Here is a 27,805-nt window from a genome sequence, read left to right as displayed (position 1 = left end):
CAGAACGTCTCTGGGAAATCTGTTCCAGTGCACAGTACCAACACAGCAAATAACTTCCTCCTCATGTTCATGGGGAACTTCCACTGCATCAGTTGTCTGCCCGTTGTCTCTGGTCCTACTGCTGCGCCCCACGGGCCCTTGCGCACGCCGCCGCTCAGGCCCGGGGCGGGGCCGCCCGTGACGCCTCCGGCCCGCGCCCCCCGGCGCGCCCGCCCGGCCCCCGCCCGCCAATCAAGCACGGCGCGGGCCCGTCACGTGCCGCGCGCCGCCACCCAATGGGCGAGGGCGGCGGCGGCGCCCGGCCGGATTCAAACGCGGCGCGGAGCCGGCGCGACCGCGCCCATGGAGCCGCGGCTGGTGGGGCCCGGCCCGTACCGCGCCACCCGCCTGGTGAGTGCCCGCGCCGCCCTCCCGCGCCGCCATCCCCGCCGCCATCCCCGCCGCCATCCCCGCCGCCATCCCCGCCGCCATCCCCGCCGCCATCCCCGCCGCCATCCCCGCCGCCATCCCCGCCGCCATCCCCGCCGCCATCCCCGCCGCTATCCCCGCCGCTATCCCCGCCGCTATCCCCGCCGCCCTCCCGCGCCGCTATCCCCGCCGCCCTCCCGCGCCGCTATCCCCGCCGGCCACTCGCTCCCAGGCCTGCTGGTGCCGGCCGGTGCTCCCAGGCCGCGTCTCTGCGGGGCGGGGGCGCCCGGGGCTAACGCGGGGCAGAGCGGGGCCGGGCGGAGCGGCAGGTTAAGCCTTTTGTCCTGGTAAAACCTAAGGGAGGCTAACGCCGTATCCCAGGGTCCGCAGGTAGTATGGGACTCTAAATATTTCAGCCTCCTAAACCTGGTGTTGGTTTTGGGGTCTCGACAGTTTAAATCCTGGGCTTAGGTTTTTATGTTCTTGCGAAGGCAGACGGTGAAAAAAGGGTGTAGTTCTGCTTACAGAACTGGCTGCGTTCTGGTCGCAGGAAAACCTGGGAGAAGAGCTCCCGTGACGATTTGCTTTGCTCTTTCCCAGTGGAACGAGATAATCGAGCTCTTCCGTGCTGGAATGCCTTTACGGAAGCATCGCTGTCGTCTCAAGAGCTACGAGCGCTGCTTCAAAGCCTCGGAGGCAGTGGAATGTTTGCATGAGCTACTTGGCTCTAATCAAAACTTTGGCCCGGAAGTGACTCGCGATCAAACGGTTAAGCTGCTTAAAAAATTCCTGAAAAATCATGTAATCGAAGATATCAAAGGAAGGTGGGGCAAAGAGGATTTTGAAGACAATGGCCATTTATATCGGTAAGCCTGTATACGGTGATAAAAAAAAAACAAACAAACAAACAAAAAAAAAAAACAAACTTGTATTTTTGGAAACGGGGTATAATAACTCTTGCTCATGTCTTACAAGTATTTTTGTGGAATGCCTCTTAAAAGGTGCTGATATGTTTTCCTCTTTTCCTTTTAAAGACTAATTTTCTTAGTAACGGGTAGCTGCCATGACTTAATGTTTGACTTCAGTTTTCTTGTCTGTTTTGAAATATTTTTGAAGGTCGCTTTTATTCAGTTACATTCTTTGAATATCAACGAAAGCTTTTGCGGCTTTCACATGGTATTGAGTTCTCATTGCTGATGGCAGACATCAGGTTTGTTGATGCTGGAAGAGTACATATTAAGACACATAGGTGGAAGTGAGAATGCCATTGGTCATCCAGCTCCTATTGTCGTCTTTCACCCCAGCCCCCTGACTATTTTGGTTTTTGTCTCCACTTCTTCTGACAGAAGAGAAAGGCCTTATGAATCTAAGATATTTATGATATAACCTTTTTTTATACTCCTTGGTTTGTAGATGGGCAAGGGACAAAGCTTTATTTGCTTATCCTCAATGATTGTTGCTTACTTTTCCCTGTTGAGCATCTCAGCTGATGGCTTGTTAACAGAGGAGAAGAAATTTCTTAATAATAAAAACTTAGCATTACTGGACTGGATTCTTTGACCTCTTGTGACCTCAGTTAAGGTTTGAATGGACAGAAGTTGCAGGTTCTGAATTTGTACCATTTTGTTTGGTGCAGAAGTATTATAAAGATAACCATTACTTCAAGTCTAGATTTGTAAATTTTATCATGGTGAGCCTTCTTTTGAGGAAATGGGAGTTCTCATCATGCAAAACAATAGGGAAAATAGGCTAGCAATAAATTTATGCTTCTACTTATTACATACTATTACATGCATATTATTACATACTCAAATTTTACATATTCATTTAAAAGTAATGATTTCTTAATATTCTCTTTGGGGAAATAGATAGAACTGAATTCCCACTTGATATGTGTTGCATCGCGGTTTACACAGCGAGACGCCGAGAATATGTATGAAGTCAATTTTTCATTTTGCTCTATTGATCTTTTTATTTCTGGGCATTAATTATTTCAAAAGATTTAATATGGGTTTTGATAACTGCTGGTGTTATTCTATATTCCTTTGGTTTGATTTTGCTGTGTTTGTGTGACTGTGGGTTTTTTGTATATTTTGTATTACCATAAGTATATATTCAAATTTTTTTGTTCTTTTATTTATTTGTATTTTCAGTCATGACTTTACTGACCTGCAGGCTGTGGAAATTGGCTGGGTGAAATATTTCTGTTCTAATTTTCTGCATGCTCTGCCTACTGTTCTGCTATTGGACAACAGAACTCTTGTTATATATTTTATTGTGATGTTCTTTCTTCCTCCTCCTGCTGAAAAAAATAATTAAGTTAGTAACTGAACTTTTTTCAGTTAAACATGCATACCTTTCATGCATCTTGAACTGGAGCCAGCTTTTTCCTCACTGGCCTTGGTGCATAAATAAGCTATATACATTACTCGTGGCTTTAAGTATTAAAACATGCTTCTCTCCTATTTAAGTAGCTAAACGTTGGTTTTCCAGCCTATTTTAGTCATGTATTCAATGTCCTGGCGTCTCCCTCTGGTGGACCATCCTAATGCTACATGTAAAATACGGGCTTTTTTCTCCTCAAAGAGCTGATGGAGGTAGTGGTACTAGTCAATTCTACTGACAGTGCTTACTTTGGAAATACTCACATGCTTCATACCTTCTGTATAAATTTATGTGTTAACATGCTGTAACGGCACACTGTGGTACGCAGTTGTGTCACTTTTCACATATAAGTGTAGCTGCCTGCTCTTGTTCACCCACAGAGTATGCAAAAGAAATACTGCCAAAAGTTGGATAGTGTGAGAATATCTGGCAAGTATCAAATGTGAAGATGAGATCTAATGTGACTTCTAAAAATAGCAAAGACTTATTAGTGTGTCCTGACTTACTGGCTCAGCTGAGTCTACAATAATGAATGAGAAGTTACAGTTCTCAAAGCTGTTGGGCTTTATGCGTTTGGTTTTTTTTTTTTTTTGAATCTAAGACATTCTGTTAAAAGCAAAAGGGTTAGCACTCTTGCAGTGATAGCAATCTTTTGGGAATTCAGCAGTAATACTTGTTATATCATGGACATCACTGTTAGTTGACCTTGTTCTGTATTCTTTGTTCTGGACACAAAGAGGTATCTCTAGTTCCTCTTTTTATAAACTCCCCAAACAAGTGTTGCTGGCTATAACCAATTCTGATCTTAATGTGTCAGCCTTGGAGTGCTCCTCAGTCCTTCACTTTTAGTGAGATTAATCCTTCTCCACCTAGATCTTGCTGTAATGCTACCCTATAAAGGGGAATGCTCCTCCTTTTTCTGCCTGTAAGAACTTGTTCTTTTACTGATTGGTTGCAAATCAGGGCAGCAAACGGCACAAACCTAAAAATTGTGAAGAACTGGAGAAGAAAAAAGAACTACTGAGAATAGTGTAAGGCAAAGGAAAAAGGCTGAAGATATGTGGGTGTATTGTATTTTAACATTAAACTCTTAAATAATGAATATCTGAAAATGGTTGAGAACACTCAACAGCTGAACATCTAGTCTGGTTTACCATTAAAAAACAGAGTAAATCTTGCAGGATTAGAGTGAGATGCTTGCTGCTGGTTCGGAGGGTTTGTCTGGCGGAAGTGATATCTCTGTGTTGCAGGTGTGCTGTTGAACAGCACTGTGGAATATGCTCAGTGTGTGGTCAAAACAATCAATGTTTTAACCATTCAGTGTAGCAGTACTGAACTAACCAAACTCCTGAACAAATCTAAATTAAAGACTTATTAAGTGTTTGAAGTGCCTTTAGAGGATGGGGTGACATTTTAGAGAAACTTGATTATTGCTCAAGCATTTTTTCTGGTAGGATACATACGTGTGCTCTCCAGTACTGTACAAGCTCTTGTTGCAAAATCACGGGCATAACTGTCTTTTACTTTCTGATTTCAAAGAGCTAATGAGGCTTAAGCAGTTTCTTAAAGCATCAGGAATCTCAGCATCTAAAACCTGAGAGTGAAAGTAGACACGATTGGATCTTGGCCAGTCTGAAGAGGTGTTTCCATCTAACTGGTTTGTCTTTCTGATATGCTGTCATTAGTTCCTTTGTACATGCTCTGACCTAAGCTTAGCAATAATTTGATGCTGGTCAACCTGGATAGTTTGTTTTCCTTCTTTTCTACAAGGGCTGGTTTAGGGCTTATTTCTGCTAATTTCTTCGAGGCACTTCTTGAAATGCCTTAAGAAGTCAAATAGTTACCTACAAAACCAGCTGGAAAAAAGAACTGCAGGATATGATCCAGAAAAGAACTGCAGGATATGATCTTCGCATAGAAAGCATGTAAACACAGGAGAACCTGGTAATGTGAGCAAAACTTTGTGTGGACACTTGCATGCACTCTAACTAAATCTGAGTGTTAGTCATGTGACTTAGCTATGTAGCTTTGCTTTAGGAAATGCATGCTAACAAAGCACTTGACATGGGGGAAAACATCCCCATGGCTTTTTCAGCAGAATCAACATCATCTAGTGAATACCTATATCATTGTTAATGCAAAGACAGCTAGTGCTACATGGGATGCACTGGGATATCAGACATTCACCCAAGGCTCAGCTATGTCGTGGGAGGTACAAAGGACCTGAACTGTTCTGGAGCAGCAGCCGGAGGGCAAACAAGACAGTCCACGATGTTTTACATATCATGTAATACCAGTCTACAGTGAACAAAGTTGGGCTGTGAATGTCCAAAGCATTTGTTGTATTTTTGCATGTGAAGGCTGACTGCAGTTTTGCATTGGTAAATAGGGATTAGATTGACATTCAGAGACTTTAAAAATTTTCTCTAATTGTAGATTTCCTCCTTCCTCACCATTGAAGTCATATCCAAAGAAACCTTCATGTGGAAAGGAAGTAATTAAATTTCCAGACTGGAATGAACCGAGGGCTGGCCCTTCTCAAGAACACATCCCAGTGAAATCTGTTGCAATGGTAAGGCACCCAGTTTTATTTCCCCAGACAAAAGCATATTTGGAAAGTAAAACTGAGCTGATGACCTCTATGCTGTGTCACAAAGTACTTGCTTATAAAATTAAATGCTAAATACTTTTATTCTAAAGTTTTGTGAAGTTAAGTTTTTCTTAGAATTTGCTGGAGAAGTAACATATTTATGCTACACATTGCAATGTCCTGAGCAATCTGAGTTCTGCCTGGGTGTATTTTCCCATATTTCATTCCAGTTTGCTCAAATTCCAATAGGGCATTTATTATATAACCAGACAAAATAGTCACACTGCAACTCTTAATTGGACACTTCAGGTATTGGAATCTATACAGTTATTTCAACCTTCCTAGCTGCTATAAGGCTGTTACTGACTCAATTTTCTTTTCCATAAGGAATATGTTTTGGCTGAGGAGAAGCTGTCCTGATCTTTCAGCTATCCTTTGTAAGCTTGGAAAATCATCTTGCCTCATACTTATCTGAATTGATCCAGCTTTTGTAAAGTTGTTGAAAAAACTTGCTTTCAGTAGTAAACCAAAATTTTATCAACTCTGTTCACCAGGACATAGTAAAAGACTAGGCTTCTGGAGTTGTGTATATTATAAGCTCTTCCTTCAGTGTATCTTATATGTGTACGTTCTCATAATTTGTGAACTAAGGATTTCTTTGATGATTTTTGCCTTTTTATTACTATCCTTTAGCGCAGGACTCTGGCCTTAGATTTCTTGATAAACCATAGTCTATTTGGAAAAGTATCTCCTACCATTTTGCTGGACATCTATATGTTCTGAATGAATGGTTATTCCATATTTACAATCGAAGTGTGTGCATATAAAGTGTACTCTTCATGTACAGCAAGCTTCTGAAGATGAAAAACATGGTCCTTAGAGCTTCAATAGTAGGTAGAAGAAAAGATGGTGCCAAAGACAGGAAAAGAGAATAGAGTATTTTAGTTACTGAGCAAGTATCTGTTGAAGGTGTAATGTATTACAGTCTCCTACTGTGCTCTAAATTTCCATTCAAGCATCCTGGCCTGATAAGAATTAATAAAAGTCTGCCTCTGCATCTGATTCAGATGCAACAGTATAGAGTTTGGTATAGCTGAAAATCTCTTCCATTGGCAGTTTGGCTTAATAGAGTGGATTGTAAGTGAGGCAAAGCTATAAGCTTCTTTCTGTTGCCTTTTTTATAATTAGGTCTAGCTTCTGGTGGAATGCTGAAGTAGACAGCTGAAAATGGTGGTACCTTGAATTGCTTCAACACCAGTCTGAGCACTTAGTGGCTGTGTGTGGATTGATGAGGTCTGTGTCATGAAATTCTGATGTGAAAGACCAGACCCTTAATTTCACAGGGTGCTATTTGCTTCCAAATAGCTCTAGTCTAGTCTGCCATGGAATGACAGACAATTAGTGCTTGTAGTATTTAAGTGCATTCCTGGAATGTATTTTGTGGTTTGGTTGTAAGGAATACTTTTAATGTGCTTTAGCACTGTTCTGTAGTGTAAACTGGAATGGTTAGGAGTTTTGCCTTGAAAACTCCTGCTGCTGATACAAGCTGCAGTGTATATCCACCCACTGATATCTTGATGACAATGTTCAAGAATCAAGCTTGAGTGTGAAGGTTGCATAAAGGATAGTGGTCTTCTGCATTCTCAGATTTACTTTACACTTTAATAATGGTGGACTAGATCTAATGAGTGCCTTCAGCTTTTACTTTATGTATAGAACCTGTTATTGGACTTAATGTTTAGTTATTTTAGTATATGCTGAACAAGAATTATTTTTTTCTAATTCTTTGGTATCTCCAGTAACTTTTCCATAAACAGATGTTTAATCTTAAAATGGTAGATGAACTGATTTTAATCATGGATAGGACCTGAACATAGGATTAAAGGCCATTGACTCCTGAACTTTAATGGCTATTCTGACTCACATAATTTTTCAGCGTTGGACAAGTTATGGAATTGAGAAATATGTGTGTGTAAGATTGAGAAAATGTTTCATTTCTCTTAAACACAAATACCTTGCATGCTGAAGACTTCACTGGAATTTAAGAACACTTGCAATTCTGTAGTGTAAATGTTTTATACTGTTTAACACTTGAAAAGTGACCAGTTAATGAGGAGAGTTGTTTCTGATTTCAGAACTCTGAGGTGTGGTACAAGCGACACAGCATAGCTATCGGGGAAGTACCAGCATGCAAACTTGTGTTCCGCAGAGAGCTAACACAAGCAAATATAGAAGAGATATGGAAATCCATGACTTTATCACGGTGAGTATACTTAATGAGTCATTTGCTGTTATAGCAAAACGATGTAGTAGGTAATAGTCTTGTCTGTCTTCTCTGGTAACACTTGTAATTCCACCTACTCACTTTTCATCGTTGCCTTCAAAGCCATAGTGTCTAGACTAACTCTACCACTTGTTATTTGGCTAACAAATTCAGCAAATAAAGTCTGCAAAAAAACTTTACTGTGCTTAGTACCTTTTGACTTTTTCACGTTGTGTTATAGAAGTCTTTGTTCTGTGGGCTTTGTCTTGTTTAATCACTTTTTTTCTCTGTCTCTCTCTTGTTGCTAGGAAATAAAAGCACTTGCGTAGAAGTGCTATGAAACCTTTCAACGGCAAGTACAATACTTTGTATGAGAGAAATGGCGTAGCTAATTGAGTGCTGAAGCTTTGAGATTCAGATATTCTTTACTATATTCAAATAGAATCTCCTATGCAAAATTAAAGCGATTGCTTTGGACTGTTTCTGCAAGGGAAAAAATAATATGCACTAGCTGATGTTACAGCATAGTTGAGGTCTTACTAATGATGACTTTAGTATAAATCTTGCACATTATCTGCATGTAATGCACTCGGTGCTGAGGTGAGCACTTTTGGTGAGAGCATGATGGGCAGCAGAGCATTTTAGTGCATGTGTATTCCTGGGTTTCCTGAACCAAGATAACTTCAGGGGAATGGAGAGACCCTCTGGTAGCCTGGAGCTCACATGGCAGAGCTGATAGGACCTGGGCAAATGAGAGTAGGGGCAGTGGTGGCCAAGCCCCTCCTTCACATAAAGGCCCCTATAGAGCTCTAGCAACCAAAAGACAAGGGTGGACAAACAGGGTTGGCACAGCAGATTGTGTGGAAGGATGCTGAAACCCTGACAGGTTGATCAGGGAGCAGTAGCATTCATATGAAAGAAAGTCCTCTTTAAGTTTGGACTCTTTAGGTTTCATAATTGATACGGGGACTCCCACAGCTTTGTGTTGGAAGAGTGACTGTGGGATTGGGGAGACTCATAGCTGACCCTGAATTTGTCTGAAACTTCCTGTTCCAGCTGGATGTGCATAAACCTATGAAGAGCAATGGTATTAATCCCCGGATACTGAAAGAGCTGGATTACATTATTGCAGGATCTCTCTCCATTTTTTTTTCATTTATCTTGGGATTCTGGAGAGATACTTGTTGTCTGGAAGCTGGCAAATATTTTCTCAATTTTAAGAAAGTAAAGAACAAAGACCCTGTTAAATACAGGCCTGTCAGTATCACTTCAGTGCCCACAAAATTATGGAATAATTTTATGCCCATAAAATTCTGGTTGTTAATAATAAAATATTTGAGAGACACACAATCATTGGTCATAGCCAGCACAGTTTCAGAAGGGGAGAATACTGCATAACCAATTAAATTTTCTTTTATGACAAGGTCACTCATCTAGTTGACCAAGGGAAGCCAGTTGATGTGGTTTATTTGCATTTAAGCAGAGCTTTGGTACTGTCTGACAGTATCCTTCTAGATAAACTGTCCAGCATGCAGCTTGATGAGCCCATAATATTGTCAGGTGAGCAGCTGGCTCTTGGGTCAAGCACAAAGGATTGTAGTAAATGTGGTTATCTCTGGTGAGCAGTCATCAGTGGGCCTCTGCAGGGCTCCATTCTAGGGCCAGTGCTCTTTCATGTTTTTGTAAATGATATGGATGGAGGAATTGAATGTACATTAAGTTTATCCATGATACTAGGTTAGAAGGAACTTTGGACAGGGCCTGCAGTGAGATCTGGATAGAGCAAAGAGCTGTACAGTCACCAAAAGCTTTGAGAAAGCTGAGGGGTGCCCTCATTGCAGCCTACAATTTGTGGAGAGGGCATTCGGGGGAGATGTGGAAGATCTCTGGTGACCAGTGATAGGACACAAGGAGATGGAATCAAGCAGCTGGGGAAGTTCAGGCTCCACATTAGGAAAAGGCTCTTCACTCAGAGGGTGACTGGGCAATGGAACTGCCTCCTTGAGGAAGGGAGCACCAAGGCTGACAGAGTTCAAGGAACATATTGCCAGCGCTTTCTGTTATATGGTATAGTTTTAGGTATTAAAATTACTAAACCTTTTCTAGGAACTAAAAACTTTTTTAGGTCTATGAAGATCATGAAGGGTCTAGAGAGGAAAATATGATGAATGGTTGAGGTCTCCTGGCTTCTTTAACTTAGAGGAGGCGGAGGGGACATTGCAGTGCAATCTGTGATGGGAAGTGGAAGAGAATACACTGGTCTCTTCTCTGTTGTGGCCGGTGACAGGACTGAGGGAATGGCCTGAAGTTGTCAGGAGAGGTTTAGATTGAATATTAGGAAAAAGGTCCTCATCCAGGGGGTGGTTGGGCACTGGAACAGACTCCCCAGCAAAGTGGACACTGCACCTAAAGCAGTGAAAGGGTTCACCTAAGCCTGAAAGGGTTCAAGAGGTGTTTGGACAGTGGTCGCAGGCATGTGGTATAATTTTTGTGGTTGTGCTGTGCAGAGCCAGGAGTTGATCTTTGTGGATCCCTTCCAGTTTAGGCTATTCTATAAATCTAGGCTGTTCTGAGAGAAGCAGGACTTGTGCTGAATGGTCGTTATGGCTGTCATCCAGCTGGAGATATTCTCTATGAAATGAAGGTCTCCTTTTTTTCCAAATTGTATCCTAATACTTCATGTTTCTCTTTTCCAGATTAGATGGTATATGAGCTGTGTGTTTATGTATTTTTGCAGATTACAAAAGGTGTTGGGTTTGGATTCTCTGGATGAAGTGTTAGACACAAAACTTGTGAATTCAAAACATATAGTTCAAAATGTATATAATGTCAATAAGCAAGGCATTGTCACTTTAGAGGACAAATCAAGTGAGTATTTTAGAAATTTAAATTTTTTAATATTGTAATATACTTTGTAGAAACTCTAGTTTTTGCAATGCTATTATTTTTTAAATGCTATTGTTCTCTTCTGGTATCCCAATGGTAAGAGTCAGGATTTATTCTATATTTGCTCTCTTAAACAAATTCTGGCTTTAGTAGGGTTGAAAAATGAATGTAAGACAGCAGCAACTTTTTGCCATTTATAAATATCGGGTTATTAATCACTTCGAGGTAACTTTCTTGGCCCTACCCTTTTAATTACCTGAACTGGAGTGTTTACATGAAGAAAAAATATATTAAAAATTGCGAGAGAGCCAAAATGTACATTGAGAGAGTTTTGAGTTTTCAGTCAATGTGTTTTGAAGATAGTACTATGTTTAAAACTGTTTTGCACCTCAGAGGAAAAAATAAAGTATCTTTACTGCTGTAATATATCACAGTATTATTGCCACCATGTTTTTTATATGATTTGTAGAGAAATTTAAATATGACATTGAAACCTGGTTTGGTTGTGAATAAAATATGCCTTCAGAGCATATCTGTGCTAATTTCAAATGCAGTTGGACCATCTCAAAATATTAACTTCCTCCTTGCAGAAATGGCAAAACTGAATATATGAGTGCTTTTCATTATCTTTGGTACAAAGTAAACACTTCATTGTATAGTACTGGGGAAGGCTATATATGAACCACATAGTCTGTGTTTTTTTGGTTTTTTTTTGGTTTTTTTTTAGAGTAGGTTAAAGATTTGTGATATGACCTGTTTTGCTGATTGAGCTGCAAGGGCAGAATGCATAACTGTATGATAGTAGTGGAGGTACTGAAGTATAGGTGTGATTCAAGCTAGATCCTACATTAAGGTCTAGCCTGCCTTTGGAGTAATTTGATTTACTACAGAGGAGGAACATATTAAAGTGTTTTCAGCTTTGCTTTTGTCCAACAGTTGAACTTTTTTTTTTCTTTTTTGTCCTTTAACTTCTGTTTTTTCCCTGCACAGAGGAACTACCTCATTGGATATTATCCGCAATGAAATGTCTAGCAAATTGTAAGTAAATTCAGAAGGGGAAAAAGATCCCACAAACAACCCAACACCAAAAAAATAAATGGAACTGACTGTGTCTTCACCACTTTATTAAATCCTGTTTATATTCACTTTTAGTCTTTTTATGATGATTTTCTAAAAGAAAGTTGGAAAAAACCTGTCAGCATGTATTCTCCTTCCAGTGTTGCTTATTTAAATGAATTATATAAATGTTTAACTCTTCTAGTAATGTTTTTCCTCTGCTTTGTGTCTTCACTAGACCTATTGTAAATAGATTGGTCCAGTAGTAGATCAATAAAATTTCACTTATTTTGAAGAATCAATTTTTTTTTCCCCTCTAATGATCCATTTTAATGGGCTGGATTAGAAAACACTGTTCTGCTCGGTGACTGAAAATCAGTGTTCTCTCTCTTTATTGCTCCTTTTCTTTTTTTTTTTTTTTTTTTGGTTTTTTTTTTTTTTTTTTTTTTTTTTTTTTTGTTTGTTTGTTTTGTTTTTTTTGTTTTGTTCTTTGTAGGGCCCAGTTGTTCAGATATGAAGCAGCCTACGTACTCAGGTTTTGAAAGAGATGTCTTCAAAACTATAGTGGACTACTTTGGCCAGATGAAAGAACCTCTTCTGACATTTCATTTTTTTGATATTTTTGTTAGTGTGTTAGGTAAGTAGTTTGAAATCTGATGAAAAAAAATTTTCTAATTTCCTGGAGTTATTTTACCTTACTTAAATACTATCACAGATGAATTCTTTAGGACCTGTCCTTTCCATTCTACATAGAGAAAAGTTTAATATTTAAATTTATTTCATACCACATGGTGGTTTTACTTTTGTATTTTTGATCACATTAGTTCAAAAGTCTTTCATTGCTTGTCTTTATAATATTAGAGGACTCTGTTCATTGCTCAGCATCCAACAGATGTATTTTAACAGATTTTTCTTTTTTTACAAGTGCTTAAATGTCTTAAAAACTCTCATAAGCTTTTAGAAATTGCTTGACTGAAGTCTAGATTAGAAAAGATTAGGGTTTTAAGCACAGTTTTTAACCCTGGAAAAATACTATTTGAAGATAATTAAAATACTATGTTGCTTTAATTTAGAAATTACATTAATTAATGTAGTATTTAAAAAAAAAGCAATGTTTTAGTTATTAACTGGAACTTTCCAGGGGTTCACACTATATTAAAATTGGCAATTCTGATCTTATAGATGGCTTACTGAAAGACAGTAAAGGGGAAAATGTTTGATTATATTTTATGTAATCAAATTTGAGAAAGAACAATTGAATTGAAAAACCCACTTTGTAGCATGTTAGTTTTTTGAGCTTCTTTCTGTGTGAGCAATACTGTTTTTAGTAAACTATTGAGATGACAAAGGAATCCAGAATGACACTTCTGTTTCTGGAATTTAGTATATATGCTTTGTGAGTTGTCCATCTTGCTTCATATGGAATATAATTCAATTTTCTGACTTCTTTTTCTTAGACAACTCTTGTTGATATCTTTAAAACTTACTCTTCTGCTTTCATACTGTTTCTGTTTGCTTTTCCATTTTTTTCACATCTTTCAGGTTTTACTACTTTCATTTCACAGTATTTTGTAAATGTAAAATTAGAAGAAAGATTTCATGCCAATATGTATGTGGAAGCAATAGAAACTATGCAATGTTTCAAGAAATCAAGCATTAATTTTGTGGTCTCTTTAAAAAAATGAAGTGTTGATATGGAATCATTCCCTACTCTTCTAAACATATGCATTAATATGCTTGCCAAATCTTCCTTTGAAATTAGAAAAAGCTTTCCTATGAAAATTAACTTCAGCATTTTACCCCTCTCCTTGGAATGCCTTACCTATTCCACACTTCCTTTTCAATAAGAAACAGTTTCCATGTTTTATACCATGGAGTGGACCAAAATGGTGGATGAGGGGATAGCAGTGGATACTGTTTATGTTCAGAGCAGTAAAGCTTTCAACACTTGTGTTCCATCCTTTTAGGCAACCTGAGAAAGCACAGGCTGGATAGGTGGATAGTGAGGGAAACTCAGAAATTGGTTCAATTGCTAGGGTCAGGGCTGTGGCACAAAATCTGGCTGGATGTCAGTCAGTGGGGAGCACCCCAGGCTGGTAGTGTGACCAGTAATGATTAACACTTTGATAATGACCAGGATGGTGGCACATGGCACATTCTGTCCTAAACATTCTGCCCTAAACATGCCCTGGACATTCTGTCCATTGGCACAATGCCCTAAACAAGCACGCAAGAAACTAAAATGGGGAACAGTAGCTTATGCAGCAAAGGATTGTAGTACCATGCAGGGTGACCTCGACTAGCTGCAGAAATGGGGAAACAGGAATCTTAAAAAGTTCAGAAAAGGAGAAATGTCAAGTCCTCTCCTGGGGAGGAATAATCCCATACACTAGTAAATGCTGAAGGTGACTGGTTTGAAAGCTGCTTTGCTGAGAAGGACTTGGAAGTCCTGGTGGGCACCAATGTGACCATGAGCCAGCAGTATGTCCTTGAGGCAAAGAACATCAGCAGCATCCATAACTGCATAAAGTGCATTGCTGGTAGGTCAAGAGAAATGTTTCCTCAGCCCTAGTCAGTGAGTCCAGTGAAACAAATCAAAAATTATTAAAGTCTTGGAATGTGTGTCATATGGGAAGAGTCTGATAACAGGGACTGTTTAGTCTGGAGAGGAGAAGGCTCTGCGAGAATCTTAGTAGTCTGTATAAAAGATTGATATGGGAGGAGTAAAGAAGAGGAAGGTGCCAGACTTCTATTGGTGATACCCAGTGACAGTGCAAGAGTCAATGGGCTGGAACATAAGTACAGGAAACCTCATTTTCATAAAGAATTTAGCATTTTAATTGGAAAATTATCAAAGAGTGGAAGTATTTTACAGGAGAAGCTGTGGAAGGTCTATCTTTGGAGCTATTCAAAACCTGAGAGGACATAGTCCTGGGCACCTTCCTGGAGATGAACCTGTTTTGAGCATGTGAAGAGGTCTATATTATCTCCAGAGAGCTCTTCCAACTTCTATAATCCTATGGAAAAAAAAAAAAAAGGCTCAGTTTTCTTCTTTGTTCCTTTTCTAACAGAAATTACTGGTAGATTTCAGTCATGTAGATATTTTGTTTTCTGACTTTTTTTCTGATAATAGTGCTGTTTAGACAAAATCTTAATAGATGCTTCCTTGGCAGAGCCTTCTGAACCTAAAATAAGATTATATTTTGGTGATTTTCTATAGGTGCCTAAACTACTATCACTTTCCACTGTGCCTGTCCAGTCTTCAAATCTCTCTACCATGCTTGCCGGAGTGTTTTCTCAAGAGTCTGTAAGCAGAGTTAGGCATAGATTTAATTGTCCATAGGTGTGAGGCACATGTTGGTATTGTCATAGCTGTCACTGATGCATAAGAACATTTTCTTTCCCTCTAATTGTTGCCACAGACTTAATATTTTATGTGACATGGTTGCTGTATCTATGCATACCATTTGGTTGTGTTTAGTGCTGAGGTAATAAAAGAGCAAAGAATGAAACAAAACGTTGTAATTTTTTGTGTATTGTAATATTTAGAGTTATTGGTTATGGCTATCAATGTTTTCCAGTACATCAGAAGAAAATCTTTTAAAAACTTAAACAAGTCCTAGTAGACCAATTCTAGAGATATCTTTCTAGTCTCATTGGGGATTGGAGTTCTAAGGCAATCTTGAATGAGTAAGAAGGGAATTTTGGGAGTTAGATATAGACATATTATGTTAAATATGATGGAAATATATAACTGAGAAATGCTCCCCAACCTTCTGATCTCATATAAACCAGGACTGCTGCAAAAACCCAGCAAGGCTGTAGAAGCTCTTCAGATATCTTGTCTCCTACTGCCACCAGAAAATAGGAGAAGACTACAGCTATTGGTGAGAATGATGGCAAGAATTAGTCTAAACCAGGATTTGCCACGTCTTTCTGAATCAGTGAGGACCAGAACTTTGGTACGTATAAGTGTAAGGTAAAAGGTCTGGACAGACTTTTGGAGCTGCACAGGCTAAAGATTCTTACTGGAGAGTACAAACAAAATACAGTTTGCTTGTTTAAGGAACTGGTTTGTCTGTCCCAGCTATTTGGAAAGCTAATCTGAATTTGAATAAAGTGGGATTTCATGGTGATTTGTGGGCACACAAAGAACTTGCTCAGAATTTAGAGGTTTCCTTACATTTCAAAGTCAAATCACCACTGATTTCACTGTAGAGTAGAAAAAAGACACAAACAAACAAGCAACCTCCCAAAAGAAACAAATAAAATCAACCAAAAAAAAAAAAAAAAAAAAAAAAAAAGCAGATGAGGTCTCTAGTGTTCTTTATCACTGCAGACAGTGTGATTGAAAAAGGCTGCCTGTTTCAGGTTTCAGTCATAGCTAGAAATATGGAGCAGAATGTTCTGATTTACCTATTTTCAGCCATTCAAAAAAATTAAGATCCTAATTGCTTATTTCAGTACTTCTTTTTTTTTTGTCACACACAGAAGCCTCTTAAAGTAAGCTCCAGTTTTTGCTAATTCTTCTGTTGGAGCTTATACAGTGATATCACTACACTGATGTTTGCAACACCACATGATTACAAAGTTATTAGGCATAACTTAACTATTCTGACTAGCTAACAACATGTATTTATTTTGGTTAATTTAAAAGTCTTTAAAAATTAAGTGCGATGGAAAACTAAGCTGCAGAGCCAATTCTGTAAAAATTCTATAGCAGCATGCACAAATCTAAATGTGCTCCACAGCAATTAAGTTTTTAGTGAACTCTGAATAGTATTTGATTAAAATAATTAAATTTTTTACTGCCAAGGTTATAATTTAATTAACTGTACGTGGTCTTTCATTACTATTATTGTTGTAATTGAAATGTTGTTTTTAGAAGTTTTTACAGTCTGAGTGTTTTGTACTAAGTTTTAATTCAGCAATGTAATGTCTGGTACATGACAGAAATCTTTATTACCTTCTGTGATTTTAATGTTACAAGTGGCTGGTGCACAAACAGAAACTCTTGTAACTGAATGCTTGAGCACAAGACTACCTGAAGTTAACTGGACCTGAAACTTGATTTGATGATTTCAGAATAGTGGTTTCAAGTTTTCCCTCTGGTGCCTAATTTCTATTAAATTTCTGTTTTATTTTAAAAAATCTCTGAATACATATGCCCTCTTTAAATAGCCATGTGAAGCGGCTATTTGACAAAGTCTTGAGAATAAAATGGAATTCATTCATTCTATATCTAAACTCAGGAGTGGATTATCTGTATGAGGCAGGTGCAATCTTCAGTGCACTCACATAATGTCACCGTACATAATAAATTTTTAAAAAATATTGATATGTTTGAAGTACAGAAAGTTTTATGATGTTAAAATATTTGTTCTAAAAGATCACTTTTTAAATGTAGCCTGATTCTCCTCAATCCCAGACAGAAAAATACATTATAATGGTGTGGGTTTTTTTCCTCAGATGGTTCAGGTGTTTTCCCGTTGTATTCTCTGTTCAAAGGATGAAATAGACTTGGATGAACTTCTTGCTGCTAAACTAGTATCTTTTCTCATGGATAATTATCAAGAGATCTTAAATGTTCCTTCTGCTTTAAAGTCTTCCATAGAAGATCATGTTGTACATCTCCAGAGAGTCCAAGTAAGTATCTAGTGAAAAAACTCCTTATGTCTCTCTGTTTCTAGATTGCGTTTATCCTTTGTTCTCTGAAGATCAACAGTTCTTAAAAGACTTTTTGTCTCTGTTAGCTTTTGAGAACTAATTAATTTTGACTACCGATATTCAACCATAACTATGTGTTTAAATGAAACTAAACAAATATTGAATTTGTTTAGAGACAAGAACTCTCAAATATGTTTTCCTATTTGGCAGCCCTATCTTCCCATGGAATGGGCAAACTATGTGGTAGTGAAGAAAACAGAATTATTATAAAGTGTTTCAATTAATGTTCTGCCTTTTTTTTTTCTTTAGAACCATCCTTGCTCAGTTTTTTCATCTTTCTGTTTCCTGATACCATATTTGTTTTTGTTCAAAGATGAAACATTTTGTCAATTTTGTCTATTTTCTACTAGAAAAGTAAACTTATTTCAAGAGCTGAACAGGCTTCCTGTGTGTCATTTTTTTGACTTACTGCAACTAACTCAGTTAGGGCTGGTGATAAAAATTATAGTTTAGAGTCTCTATTCAGTATTTCCTCTTCTTAATGCCTTGCAGTGGTCAAGAGATTAAGCCAATTTATGCAAGTGTTTCGCAGAAAATATAGCTATTCTTTTTTTTTCTACTGTGTCTTCAGATAAAATATGCTGGGGCTGATAGTGATGCAGCACTTCCTCCTCCATCATTGTGTCACCAAATCACTACAGGTGAATTTGAATACCAAAGGGCAACTGGCTCTCAAGAACCACTGGCAGCTTTGTTGGAAGAAATTGTAATGAACAAAGAAATATCTGTGAAAGATAAAAAGAAGAAGCTCAAGCAAGTAAATAAAAAATTCTCCACAGTTTCTAATTTTAATTTGAAAAGATTTATCAAGTCTTAGACATATATTCTTCTAGAGAAATACTGAAATTGAAAACAGTGCCTACATATGGGGATTTCAAGATTTATAATAATTTAGAGCAAGTATACTGTGATGAATAAACCCAAATCAGAAATACTCCCTAATTTTTTATATAGTGGTGTAGAAAGTCCATTAGAGATACAGTTTCCCTGCTCCAGAAATGCAAGCTTCACTTTAATAGTTTATTGTACATGTTTAAACAAATTCTTAATTTGAATTAATGTACTTTTCTAGTTTCAGAAATCTTACCCTGAAGTGTACAGAGTACGATTTCCTAGCCCTGAAACCGAAGCGATGCTATTTCCTGAAAAAACTAAACAGAAACCACCAATACTGATGTGGGCCTTAAAAAAGCCTTTTCAACCATTTCACAGAACCAGAAGCTTTCGGATGTAAATGGTTTGAAATATATCAGGAAACAAACAGAGACACAGTGTATTGTCAATGGATCTCAAGCAAAAGGAGCCTGAGCCGCACGTGGTTACTCAAAAAAACTACTGGGGATACTGCTAAGATCATAGAAAACATTGAAAGAAGAGGAGAGTATTGAGGTTGTAGTAATGTGAACCATTATCAGTATTTTTGTAAAGCATTATTTTTTAAATGTCTGTTACTTTAAAACAAGCAACAAAAAACAGTAACAAAAAACCTGAAACAAACAAACCCACCACACACTCAAGGGGATTATTCTATATATGGGTGATAATGTACACTTGCTGTGGTTTGGTTTGACTATCATTTTAAGGCCTAAATATATTTTTATGTAATGTATTCTTTGTAACTAGTCAACAGCTTTTTTTCCTCCCTGAAAATGAGTGTCTTGCATAAACTAGGCTGTATTTGTGCACATATAGTGTGAGGAATTAACTTACTGTACATGCTTGATTAAGTATGAAACACTGGATTTTGCTTTGCTTTTTGTGAGAGACTGTAATATTAAAAGTTAATGTTGCAACCAATTGGCTGTTTGCACCCCTCAACCACAGGGGAAGGGGAGTGTTTTTGGGTATGTGGTTATGAAACTTATAGGTCTGCCCAGGTGCAGACGGGATGAGCACCTATCACCAGAAGATGACCATGACAAACCCACCTTTGTGTAGCAGCAAGTTGGGGTTTGAGACAGGTAAGGGAAAACACCTCCAGGAAGCAGATCTTGCAATGTGGGATGCTGGTTTTTACCATGCCAATTGCCTCACTTATGCAACTGGCTCAGGTAGAAAATTCTCTCCCATCCTGGGAGAGATACAGGGACATTGACACCTAGCCTGAGGGTAGTCATCCCATCTGTTAAGGCAGAACTGGCTCAACTACACTGGCATGACATACATGGGTTGTGTATTTGCCTCCAGACTCAGTTCTTGGGCCTGCCACTAGAGGACTGCACGTAATCCACAGTGTTAAGAGACATTGTAAAACTCCTCCCTGAGGAGAAGTACCTGGGCATTCCCACCTGAACCTGTTGAATGCATTGGACTTTGGGTTTCAAGGATTTCCTCTGGCCCTGATGGATCAAAATTGTAACTGTTACTTCACCACTGGATATCTAAATTGGAACAATCAGTTGTCATAGGGTGGTGATATCTTTTCACTATCTGTTCTTAGCCTTTCTTTTTATTTTCCTTGTATATTTTCTCAGGTGTAATAATTTTACTTTTATATTGCTATATTTCTATAGATAATAACTAAATCTGCTACATACTTCCTTTCCATTTTAACCAAATTATTTGAAAATTATCTATCTTTCTATCTTTCTATTTATAAAATTCATTCAGTGTTGTGTCACTCAAGTCTGCCTTGAGAGATCTATTAAAAAGAACCTCAGTTAACCTGCCTCAGGGGCATGTCATAACACTGCTTGACCCTAACATGGCAGATTTATTTTTGAAAAGTAATTCTCAATTTTCTGATTCATATGTGCATTACAGCTGGAGTGAACTTCCTTTGAAATTCCATTAATTTTATGTAATGTAGACCTATTCTCATAGGCAACGCAGCCTTTTTCCCCTATTTTCTTACTGCATATTGTTCAAAGCTTGGTTCTTGACAATAGAATATACTTTCTCAGAAAATTTTAAAGCCTTGAGGTTACTCTAAAAATGGAATTCAAATATTGAAGTGGCATTGTAGTGTACGTGCATTTATTGGTTTGATTAATTTTTTATTATGAAATCTAGTGTACCTATAACCTGATTGTATATATTACATAGTTGATTCTGAGACTACTTTTTTATCTATTAAAGCATTGCTCCTTTCCTCTATATACCTAGAGTCGTGATTTCATGCTATTAGAGATTTGAAAAAGGGCATTTCATAGCATATTGAATGTCAGGGTAGTCTGTGCTGGAGAGAAGACGGCTGACATCTCAACAAATTTCTGACCTTTTAGTCGAAAATGTTGACAGCAATATTGACAACATTTGTACCTTGCTAACTTCCTAACCAGTCAATAAGCTTCATTATGTACATTACAAGGTGGTCGCTTTAATAGATTAGGTTATTAGGCAGTGTGATATTGAACAGTACATGTTTTCATGGTCTGTTCTCACAGACATACTTGGACTTCATATCAATAATATTAAGCAAATTTGATACAGAAAGATACACTTTTCAAATATTAAGAAAATATAAAAATGTATTTTAAAAATGGTCTGAGGCCATTTCTAACCTTTTATGCTAGGTCTTCAAGAGTGATAAAAGATGTGTCATAGTATTCTGTGTATGTTTACATGCTGTCAAACTTTGACTGTACTGGACTACTCACATATATTTTGTTACTTCATGAATCCATGAAGTATAATAATGAGTAAGGCTGGCTGGAAGCAAGTCTTGCATAAAAGTGGGAGCTCATCCTAAGGGATCTGCCATCACTTCCTAAATTGCAGAGAAGTTGAAGCCAATCTATCTGCCCTTCGAAATAATCTTACTACCTGCCAATAAGCCTTCTGCTGTGCTGTTGAAATTTTCTCTTAAAAAATATGTAGCCTTCTTGGGTCTATTTTAAAAAGCAATTAAAGTTTACCAATTGTTTTCATTATGAGAAGTTGAAGATAAGACATATGTTTCTATGAATTGATCATTCTTTTGTTTCAGAGATCTAGTTCCATGACTGTGCTACAAAAAACCCAAAAACGTCCATTTGCTCACAGTTTTCAAGGCTGTGAAAAATACAAAATATCTTTGAAAAACTTGCAGGAACTGTAAGGAGAGAATTTTTTTAGATCATAATCTCACAGACTGAATTTTAACTGTGCTCCTGTCTTGGGAGACACTTCAGAAAAGCTTCTTTCAGTAACAGAAGATACGTGAGTATGGTTCCTTATTGCAGCTGAACCAAGTGCAAATATCCAAGATGAATAGGGTAGGAACACAAAAGTAAGGTTAGCTAAGTAAACTTGCCTATTCTTTTCATGGTGCAGGTTAGAAAAAGTGAGCTTGAAACCTAATTCAGGGAAGACTGTAAGCTTGGTAAAATGTCTCAGAAACAATAGAGATTCTCTAACCCTAAACTGTAGGCAATAGAAACTTCACTTTTGATATTAACTTTCTCAGGAATTTAACACTTACTTCTGTGTTAAAGCCCTGCAATGTATTGATATTGTCAAGACTGAGCATCATGGCCTCCCTGGGTTTATTTCCCTTTAACCATGAGGCCCACAAGCCAAACCTTGTTTTGCTTCTCCTAGTGACTGTTCTGAAGACCCTCACTAAAGGTCTTCAGAGGACTAGCTGACATTCTTTTAAAGCACATCAGGAGGAAGACTCAATAAAGGCAGATGTTGCTGCTTTTTTGGCCTGGTTAAACCTATGTTTGTCATCTAAGTGGAACATCTGGTGTAATCTTGCATGTAAGTAGGAGCTAATTCTTGTTAAATTTGGATAATACTTAACTTTGTAGTACTGAAACTTCTAGTGTAATGCCATTAGTTGTCAAGGTAGTATTAGACTTTTTGAGCAGGCAAGATCTTTTAGCAGAAACATTGTATGGGAGGGTTTTTTTGTGTGTGGTTTTGATTTTTTTGTTGTTGTTGTTGTTTGGTTTGGTTTTTTTGGTTGATTGGTTTGGGTTTGGGTTTTTTTTGCTGTGTTCTTTGCCCCCTGCCAAGCAATCTTTTTTTCCCTCGCTCTCTACTCCACCTTGAGCATAACATCTCTCCTGATCTACTGATTATTAGTGACACATCTGTGACAGTTTTGTTCCAGCAGTTCCTCAAAGAGGAAATAATGCTATTTATCTTCCTTTCTTGAGCGGGGAGCTGAAACTTCACTTAACTTTGCTCTTTCTCCTTACACAAACACAGCTTGTTGCAGCTCCTAAATTAACAATCAGCCATCTACAAAACCCTTTAGTCTAGTCTTGTGCTTTTAATTGAGTAATAGCTGCTATTCTTATTATTATCTTATTTGCTAATATGTAAGGATTATTAAATTGCTCATATTTTTGTGAGAGGTCTCTTTAACTCCTCATTGATGTGCCAGGATTGTGATATCAGCTGTTTACACTAATGACTACAGAGAATGATTGATGACTAATGTTATTTTCTGAAATTACTTTCAGACGTTACTTCATATCAGACGAAGCCATGGCAAAATCTACGTGATCTTGCCTTCATATTCTATTAATGGAAACAGGAACTAAAGTAGATAGTATGTTAATATACCACACTTTTAAATTTATTGTGGTTATATGTCATAGCTTTTTTTGCCCTCTTTTATATGAAGACATTTTACAGTGTAAGAGCATCTCTGTCTTTCACAAAGACTGTGCTAACTCAAATAATTGGCTTTATTTCTTGATCACAATTTTTAGAGTTTCCTATTGCCTGAGAGCCTAGGATTCTAGCTCTAGATAACCTCATATCTTTGAAAATCCACAAACTCACAGATACAGCACTGTAGGTATTTTATTACTTTGGAACTTTTGGTGTATTTTATAATAGCTGTCATACATTAACACTACTATTTTCATGAATTCATTAGTCTTGAAGCAGAAGTGGGAGGAGAGAAGCTTTTCAGAAAAAGAAAGTCTATAAAATGGGTTTTACTGCAAATTTATTTGCAAATCTTTGGAAATAGATTTGCAGTATAATATATTTTAATCAACATCTCCTCCTGTATTAAATGTCAGGTTTGGGGTTAGATTTTTTTTTCCCCTAAAGAATCTCAGGTTATAAAATAATTGTGCATCCAGGACATCTTCTCTTTCCATATAAGTCATGTTTTAGAAGTGAGTGTTGCATTCTAGTGACTAAAAGGAATTGACTGATTTACTAAATATAATTATATAAAATTATGTGACATAACTTTCTTTTCATGAGTTCTTGCTTGTATGTTCAACTCACATTTAATATTGCCAAACTAATTAAATAAAGAGAAGATTTAGTGTGTGTTTAAAATGAAGGAAGCTGGTACATGTTTTTGAAGTCCTGTATAAAAGTAATCAAAAGAAGCAGGATTTTTAAACAGTGTTGATTCCAGACAGTAATTTTCAAATTCATTGCTTTTTTTTAACTTTTGGTATCTATAGCTGGAAAAATCTCTTGATCATCCTGACAAAGGCAGAATGATAGCAGAACAGTGTCAAATACACCAATTTTCAAGACAGTAATTGAGAATGATCCAAATAGCCAAGAGTAAATGGGTCTGATGGCAAAGCTGGGCAAAATGGGGAAAAAATTATTCAGAACTTTTGTGGGAAAACACAAAGAACAATAGTAGAGCTAAAGTCTATTAAATGCATTGTTTTAATTCTTTATAGCGAACATAATCTTGCATGACAAAATTGCTTTCCTTAGCAATGGAGCTTGCACATTTATTTTATAATGTTTGGTGGGTTTTGCTGAAAATTTAATGAAGGTGGCTTTTTTATATAGAAGATTAGGTAAATTAACAATAGACTCTTATCTGTTTTTTATGGATTCCATGGAAGTACTGATGGAGCCAAGGATATGGCCAAATATTGTGGATACAATAAGCTCATTATAACATTTCATTTAGTAGCATCTGATCAAATTATTCCTGGATAATTGTAAGTGTTTAATGATTAAGAAGCCCCTAAATGTACAGATAAGGGATAATGTTGGAGAGATGCCCTATAGGTTTTTGCATCAAATTAATATATTTTCCTATCAGTTGGTTCTCTTTGGGGATGTGAAAATAAAAATGTGTTAGCATCGTTAGCTAATCTTATCAATGTTTTCAGACTGTTCAGTAACGAGAGGTATTAATATGGAACAGCGCAGGTTGAAAATAAATTTTAACATGGTCACTTCTAACTTAAATGTGTGACAAAAAGATAAGTAGGTCATGTAAGAAAGGGGAAAAAAAAGGAAGGAAAGACTGTTCTGGAAAATCACAGATCTGTAAAAAGTTTCTTTTACAGTCAACAAGGCTTCCTGACATAATGCTGAGGCAAAGGGGCTAATGTGGTTTTTGACAGTCTAAATTGGAGATGGTTATATAAAATCAGATGACTCATCTCAGGGGACCTCTGCACTCAGTACTGTCTAACATTAGAGAATTGCATTTTTTGCAGCTTTTGTAAAGCTGTAGATTATGCAAGGTATTTGGAACTATTTCCTTCAACTGAGAATTCACATTACATCAGTCTTTCCCAGTTATCAGAAAAAAAACCCCAACAGAATCACAGATCATTTCCTGAATTCTGTCAACCTTGTTTGGGACTTCAGTTATTATCTTGTGAGGTACATTACAATACAGCAGTACTTGATAAGCAGCAGATTTGAGTTGAGAAGGGAGTATAATACTCTTTGGGTAGAATATGGAGCTGGATGTGTTTTGGGATTTTTTTTTATGTTCAGGCTACTGAATGATGGAATATCATTCCGTATCAATATCATAACTCTTCATTGTTTCTTCAGAAGACACTTGTGTTAGATATTTACTGAAACCCAAGTCAATGAGCTCAAGGCATAGTGAGAAAAGGGTAAGTATAATGGCTCATCATCTGTAGAAGACTGGACAAAATCTCACAGTTCTTCAGTCTGCATGCTATGGATTTTCATATGTGAGTCACACATCTATTTAAGTTCATTCGCTTCAGTCAGTGTCTTGATATTTATTGGGTGATGGGAAACAGTTTATTTTTTCATTCCTCTCTTGATTTTTGAGGCAATTAAGAAAACAACTACTTTTTGTTCTTCAGTCAAATCCCAGTGTTTATGGCAAATTGGTATCACAATTTGAGTTGCTATGGCATGACTAATTCTGAGGATAATGGAAATCATCTCTGCTCTGCCTAGCAGTCTGGTCAAGGAGGTTAAGGTATGTCTCTTGTATGCTGCAGTTGCGTTGCCTGGGGTTGAGGCAGAGAGTAAGATACATAGAAGTATGATCTGGTGGCTGGTATGAATTATAGTAACATAGATGCTAATTTAAGGCTGTCTAAGGCTGTGTACTGCTGCTTCTTTTTGAGAATTTTTTACACTTTATAACTGTGATTTAAAATCACTTCAAGATTTTCTGAAACTTCAGTGGTGACAGAGAGAAGCTTCTGGGAATAATTTGTGGGATTTCCTGCTGAATAGAGGAAGAACTGACCGTGATACTTCTAGGCAGACTCCGAAGGTGAATAAAAGGCACGATGTAATGTATTTATATATCTGCAAGTCTTTTTTTCCCCTTTTTTTTACCTGAGCACTTATTCATGTGAGGATCTGGCCCTGTGAATGACTAGGACTTGTGTGATTTCGAGGATATTTACAGTGCTAACTTTTAAACTTAATTTCAGAAAAAGCAGTAGTTCTGAGTCATTTAGCTAATTTTATATTCAAATACTGGTGAGCAAATAAGTGGGATCATTTGTTTCTTGTTTATTATAATGTCTTGCAACATAGCAACTTCCTGTGAGAGACTGTGAAGAATAACATGTCCTTTTTATGTTGAGATCTATGAAAATTATTTTGGGACACAAAAAAATTCCTGACTTTTCTCGTGCTCAATGCATTTTTAATATTTGTGTGCCACTTCAGATGCTTGATAATTTATGACCCAGCAGAGGTCAGCCTTGTGGCATTTTTCAAAACAAATGTTCAAAGAAACTAAGTCGAGTCAAAGTTCTTTTTATAATAAGTTTTTAGAATTTCATTTTATAAAATATATTCCTGCAAATTCAAGTTGATGTGATATTGCTGTGTTGAGCTAGATGTATGACTTAAATGTCTCAGTGAAACTTCTATTTATATAATAGGGATATTATTAGTTTTATAAAATTGTTACAACTATTTTAAAATGTTTGCCTTTTTATTATTCAGAAATACTTACAAACACAGCATTTTTTTCTTTTGTGGTGCTTAAAAAATGGAAATTCAAGGAGTTAAGGGAAAACAGTGTTCATACCCTACTCCAGCTCAAAAGCACCAATTATTTGTTTACATTGTAAAATGCTATTTCCATTTTGTATCTCAATGATCAGTGTTGGCTTCTTTAATACTAATAAGGGTCTAATTTTTTATAAACTTGATGACTCAGATCATAATCCTCCTCAAGAACAGTGGCTGTCCTGTCTTAAATTGGATTACTGGTTTGTAAATTCTGTTTCAATAGGCAGTCTCAGGAGTGCCTGATTTAATTGCTCTTTGCTCTGCTTGAGCATAATCTCTGTACCTTGAACTAACAACAAAGTAATTTTATCCAGGTAAACAGTAGAACTGAACATGCAATAACACTTTTGTCAAGGCTACAACTAAGTTTTCTGCAACAGAAGATGATTAAATGACATGAGCATGACATTGGGAACTGGGAAAACGTTGCCTTTTGTTTAGCCAGTTCACTTTCTGAACTGCTCAAAGATGTTTTACTCCTTTATTGTTATTACATTTTTTGTGTACTCTGAAGCTGGTTTTCAGATGTTAAAAACCCTGTAGTAAGAACAATATTGCAAGGCTTTAGAGTGGCTGATAACATATCTTGTATCTGTTGCAGCAGCTAGTTAGCATGTGAAAATCAATCTCAGGAATAAACACTCTGCTTTTTAGTGCTTGCTTTTAAGAACCACTTCCACTCTTCTCTGGATTTTTGTTGTTGTTGTTGTTTTGTTGTTGTTTTTTGTTAGGTTTTTTGTTTTTTTGTTTTTTTTTTTTGTTGTTGTTTGTTTGTTATTTGCCAACAGGGAGTCAAGGTCAGTTTGGAGCAAGAGCAGCTTATCTTCTGCAAAAGCTAGTTACAAACCACCCAAAAACTGTCAGTCAGAGTATTATCTTACAAAAATCTTCTCTGATTAGAGAGAGAAAATAGAAAATTTAAAACAAAATATTTTATTAATCTGCTGTGACCAGAATACTGGAATACCTTCTTTTTGAATGTGCTTTTTGCTGGAGATTAGAAAACCACAGTATTAAGACAGAGAATCCTATTTAAGGTGAATCAGCAACAGTGATGTTATTCTTGTGCCTGTCCACTCTGTTGAAATGAAAATAGTGTTGAATGCTTTGAACAGGCTGTGCACATAACAGTCTGTGCTTTTGTAGTTAACGGGTGTGCAAAAGAAAGGATATTGTGAAAAATTTTGCATGAATAACTATCATTTTATGTGCTTCCTAGCTCTTGGCTCTAGTAGCTTAATATGTTGTGTTTTGTCCATAGCACAATGATTGTTGTCCAGTACATCTGTTGTTATATAACGTACAGGTTTGTG

The 27,805-nt window shown here is 37.2% G+C and overlaps 1 protein-coding gene across 2 annotated transcripts; it reads left to right on the top strand.

Moving 5' to 3' along the window:
• The first annotated feature begins 293 nt into the window (after window positions 1-293).
• Window positions 294-19,066, top strand: DEPDC1B (DEP domain containing 1B). 2 transcript variants are annotated; one of them, XM_068175715.1, is made up of 11 exons: window positions 294-390; window positions 1,009-1,274; window positions 5,230-5,365; window positions 7,519-7,646; window positions 10,384-10,514; window positions 11,523-11,570; window positions 12,085-12,225; window positions 15,384-15,550; window positions 17,058-17,234; window positions 17,887-18,072; window positions 18,388-19,066. In XM_068175715.1, exons 1-11 carry the CDS (start codon window positions 343-345, stop codon window positions 18,547-18,549), a joined length of 1,590 nt encoding a protein of 529 aa, XP_068031816.1. In that variant the 5' UTR covers window positions 294-342; the 3' UTR covers window positions 18,550-19,066. The 2 variants fall into 2 exon arrangements, with proteins under 2 accessions (XP_068031816.1, XP_068031817.1); XM_068175716.1 differs by having other exon boundaries at window positions 17,957-18,072; window positions 18,388-18,449.
• Window positions 19,067-27,805: the final 8,739 nt, after the last annotated feature.

The sequence above is a fragment of the Anomalospiza imberbis genome, chromosome Z (assembly GCF_031753505.1).
Source record: "Anomalospiza imberbis isolate Cuckoo-Finch-1a 21T00152 chromosome Z, ASM3175350v1, whole genome shotgun sequence".
Taxonomy (NCBI): domain Eukaryota; kingdom Metazoa; phylum Chordata; class Aves; order Passeriformes; family Viduidae; genus Anomalospiza; species Anomalospiza imberbis.
This window is presented reverse-complemented; position numbering and strand designations above follow the sequence as displayed.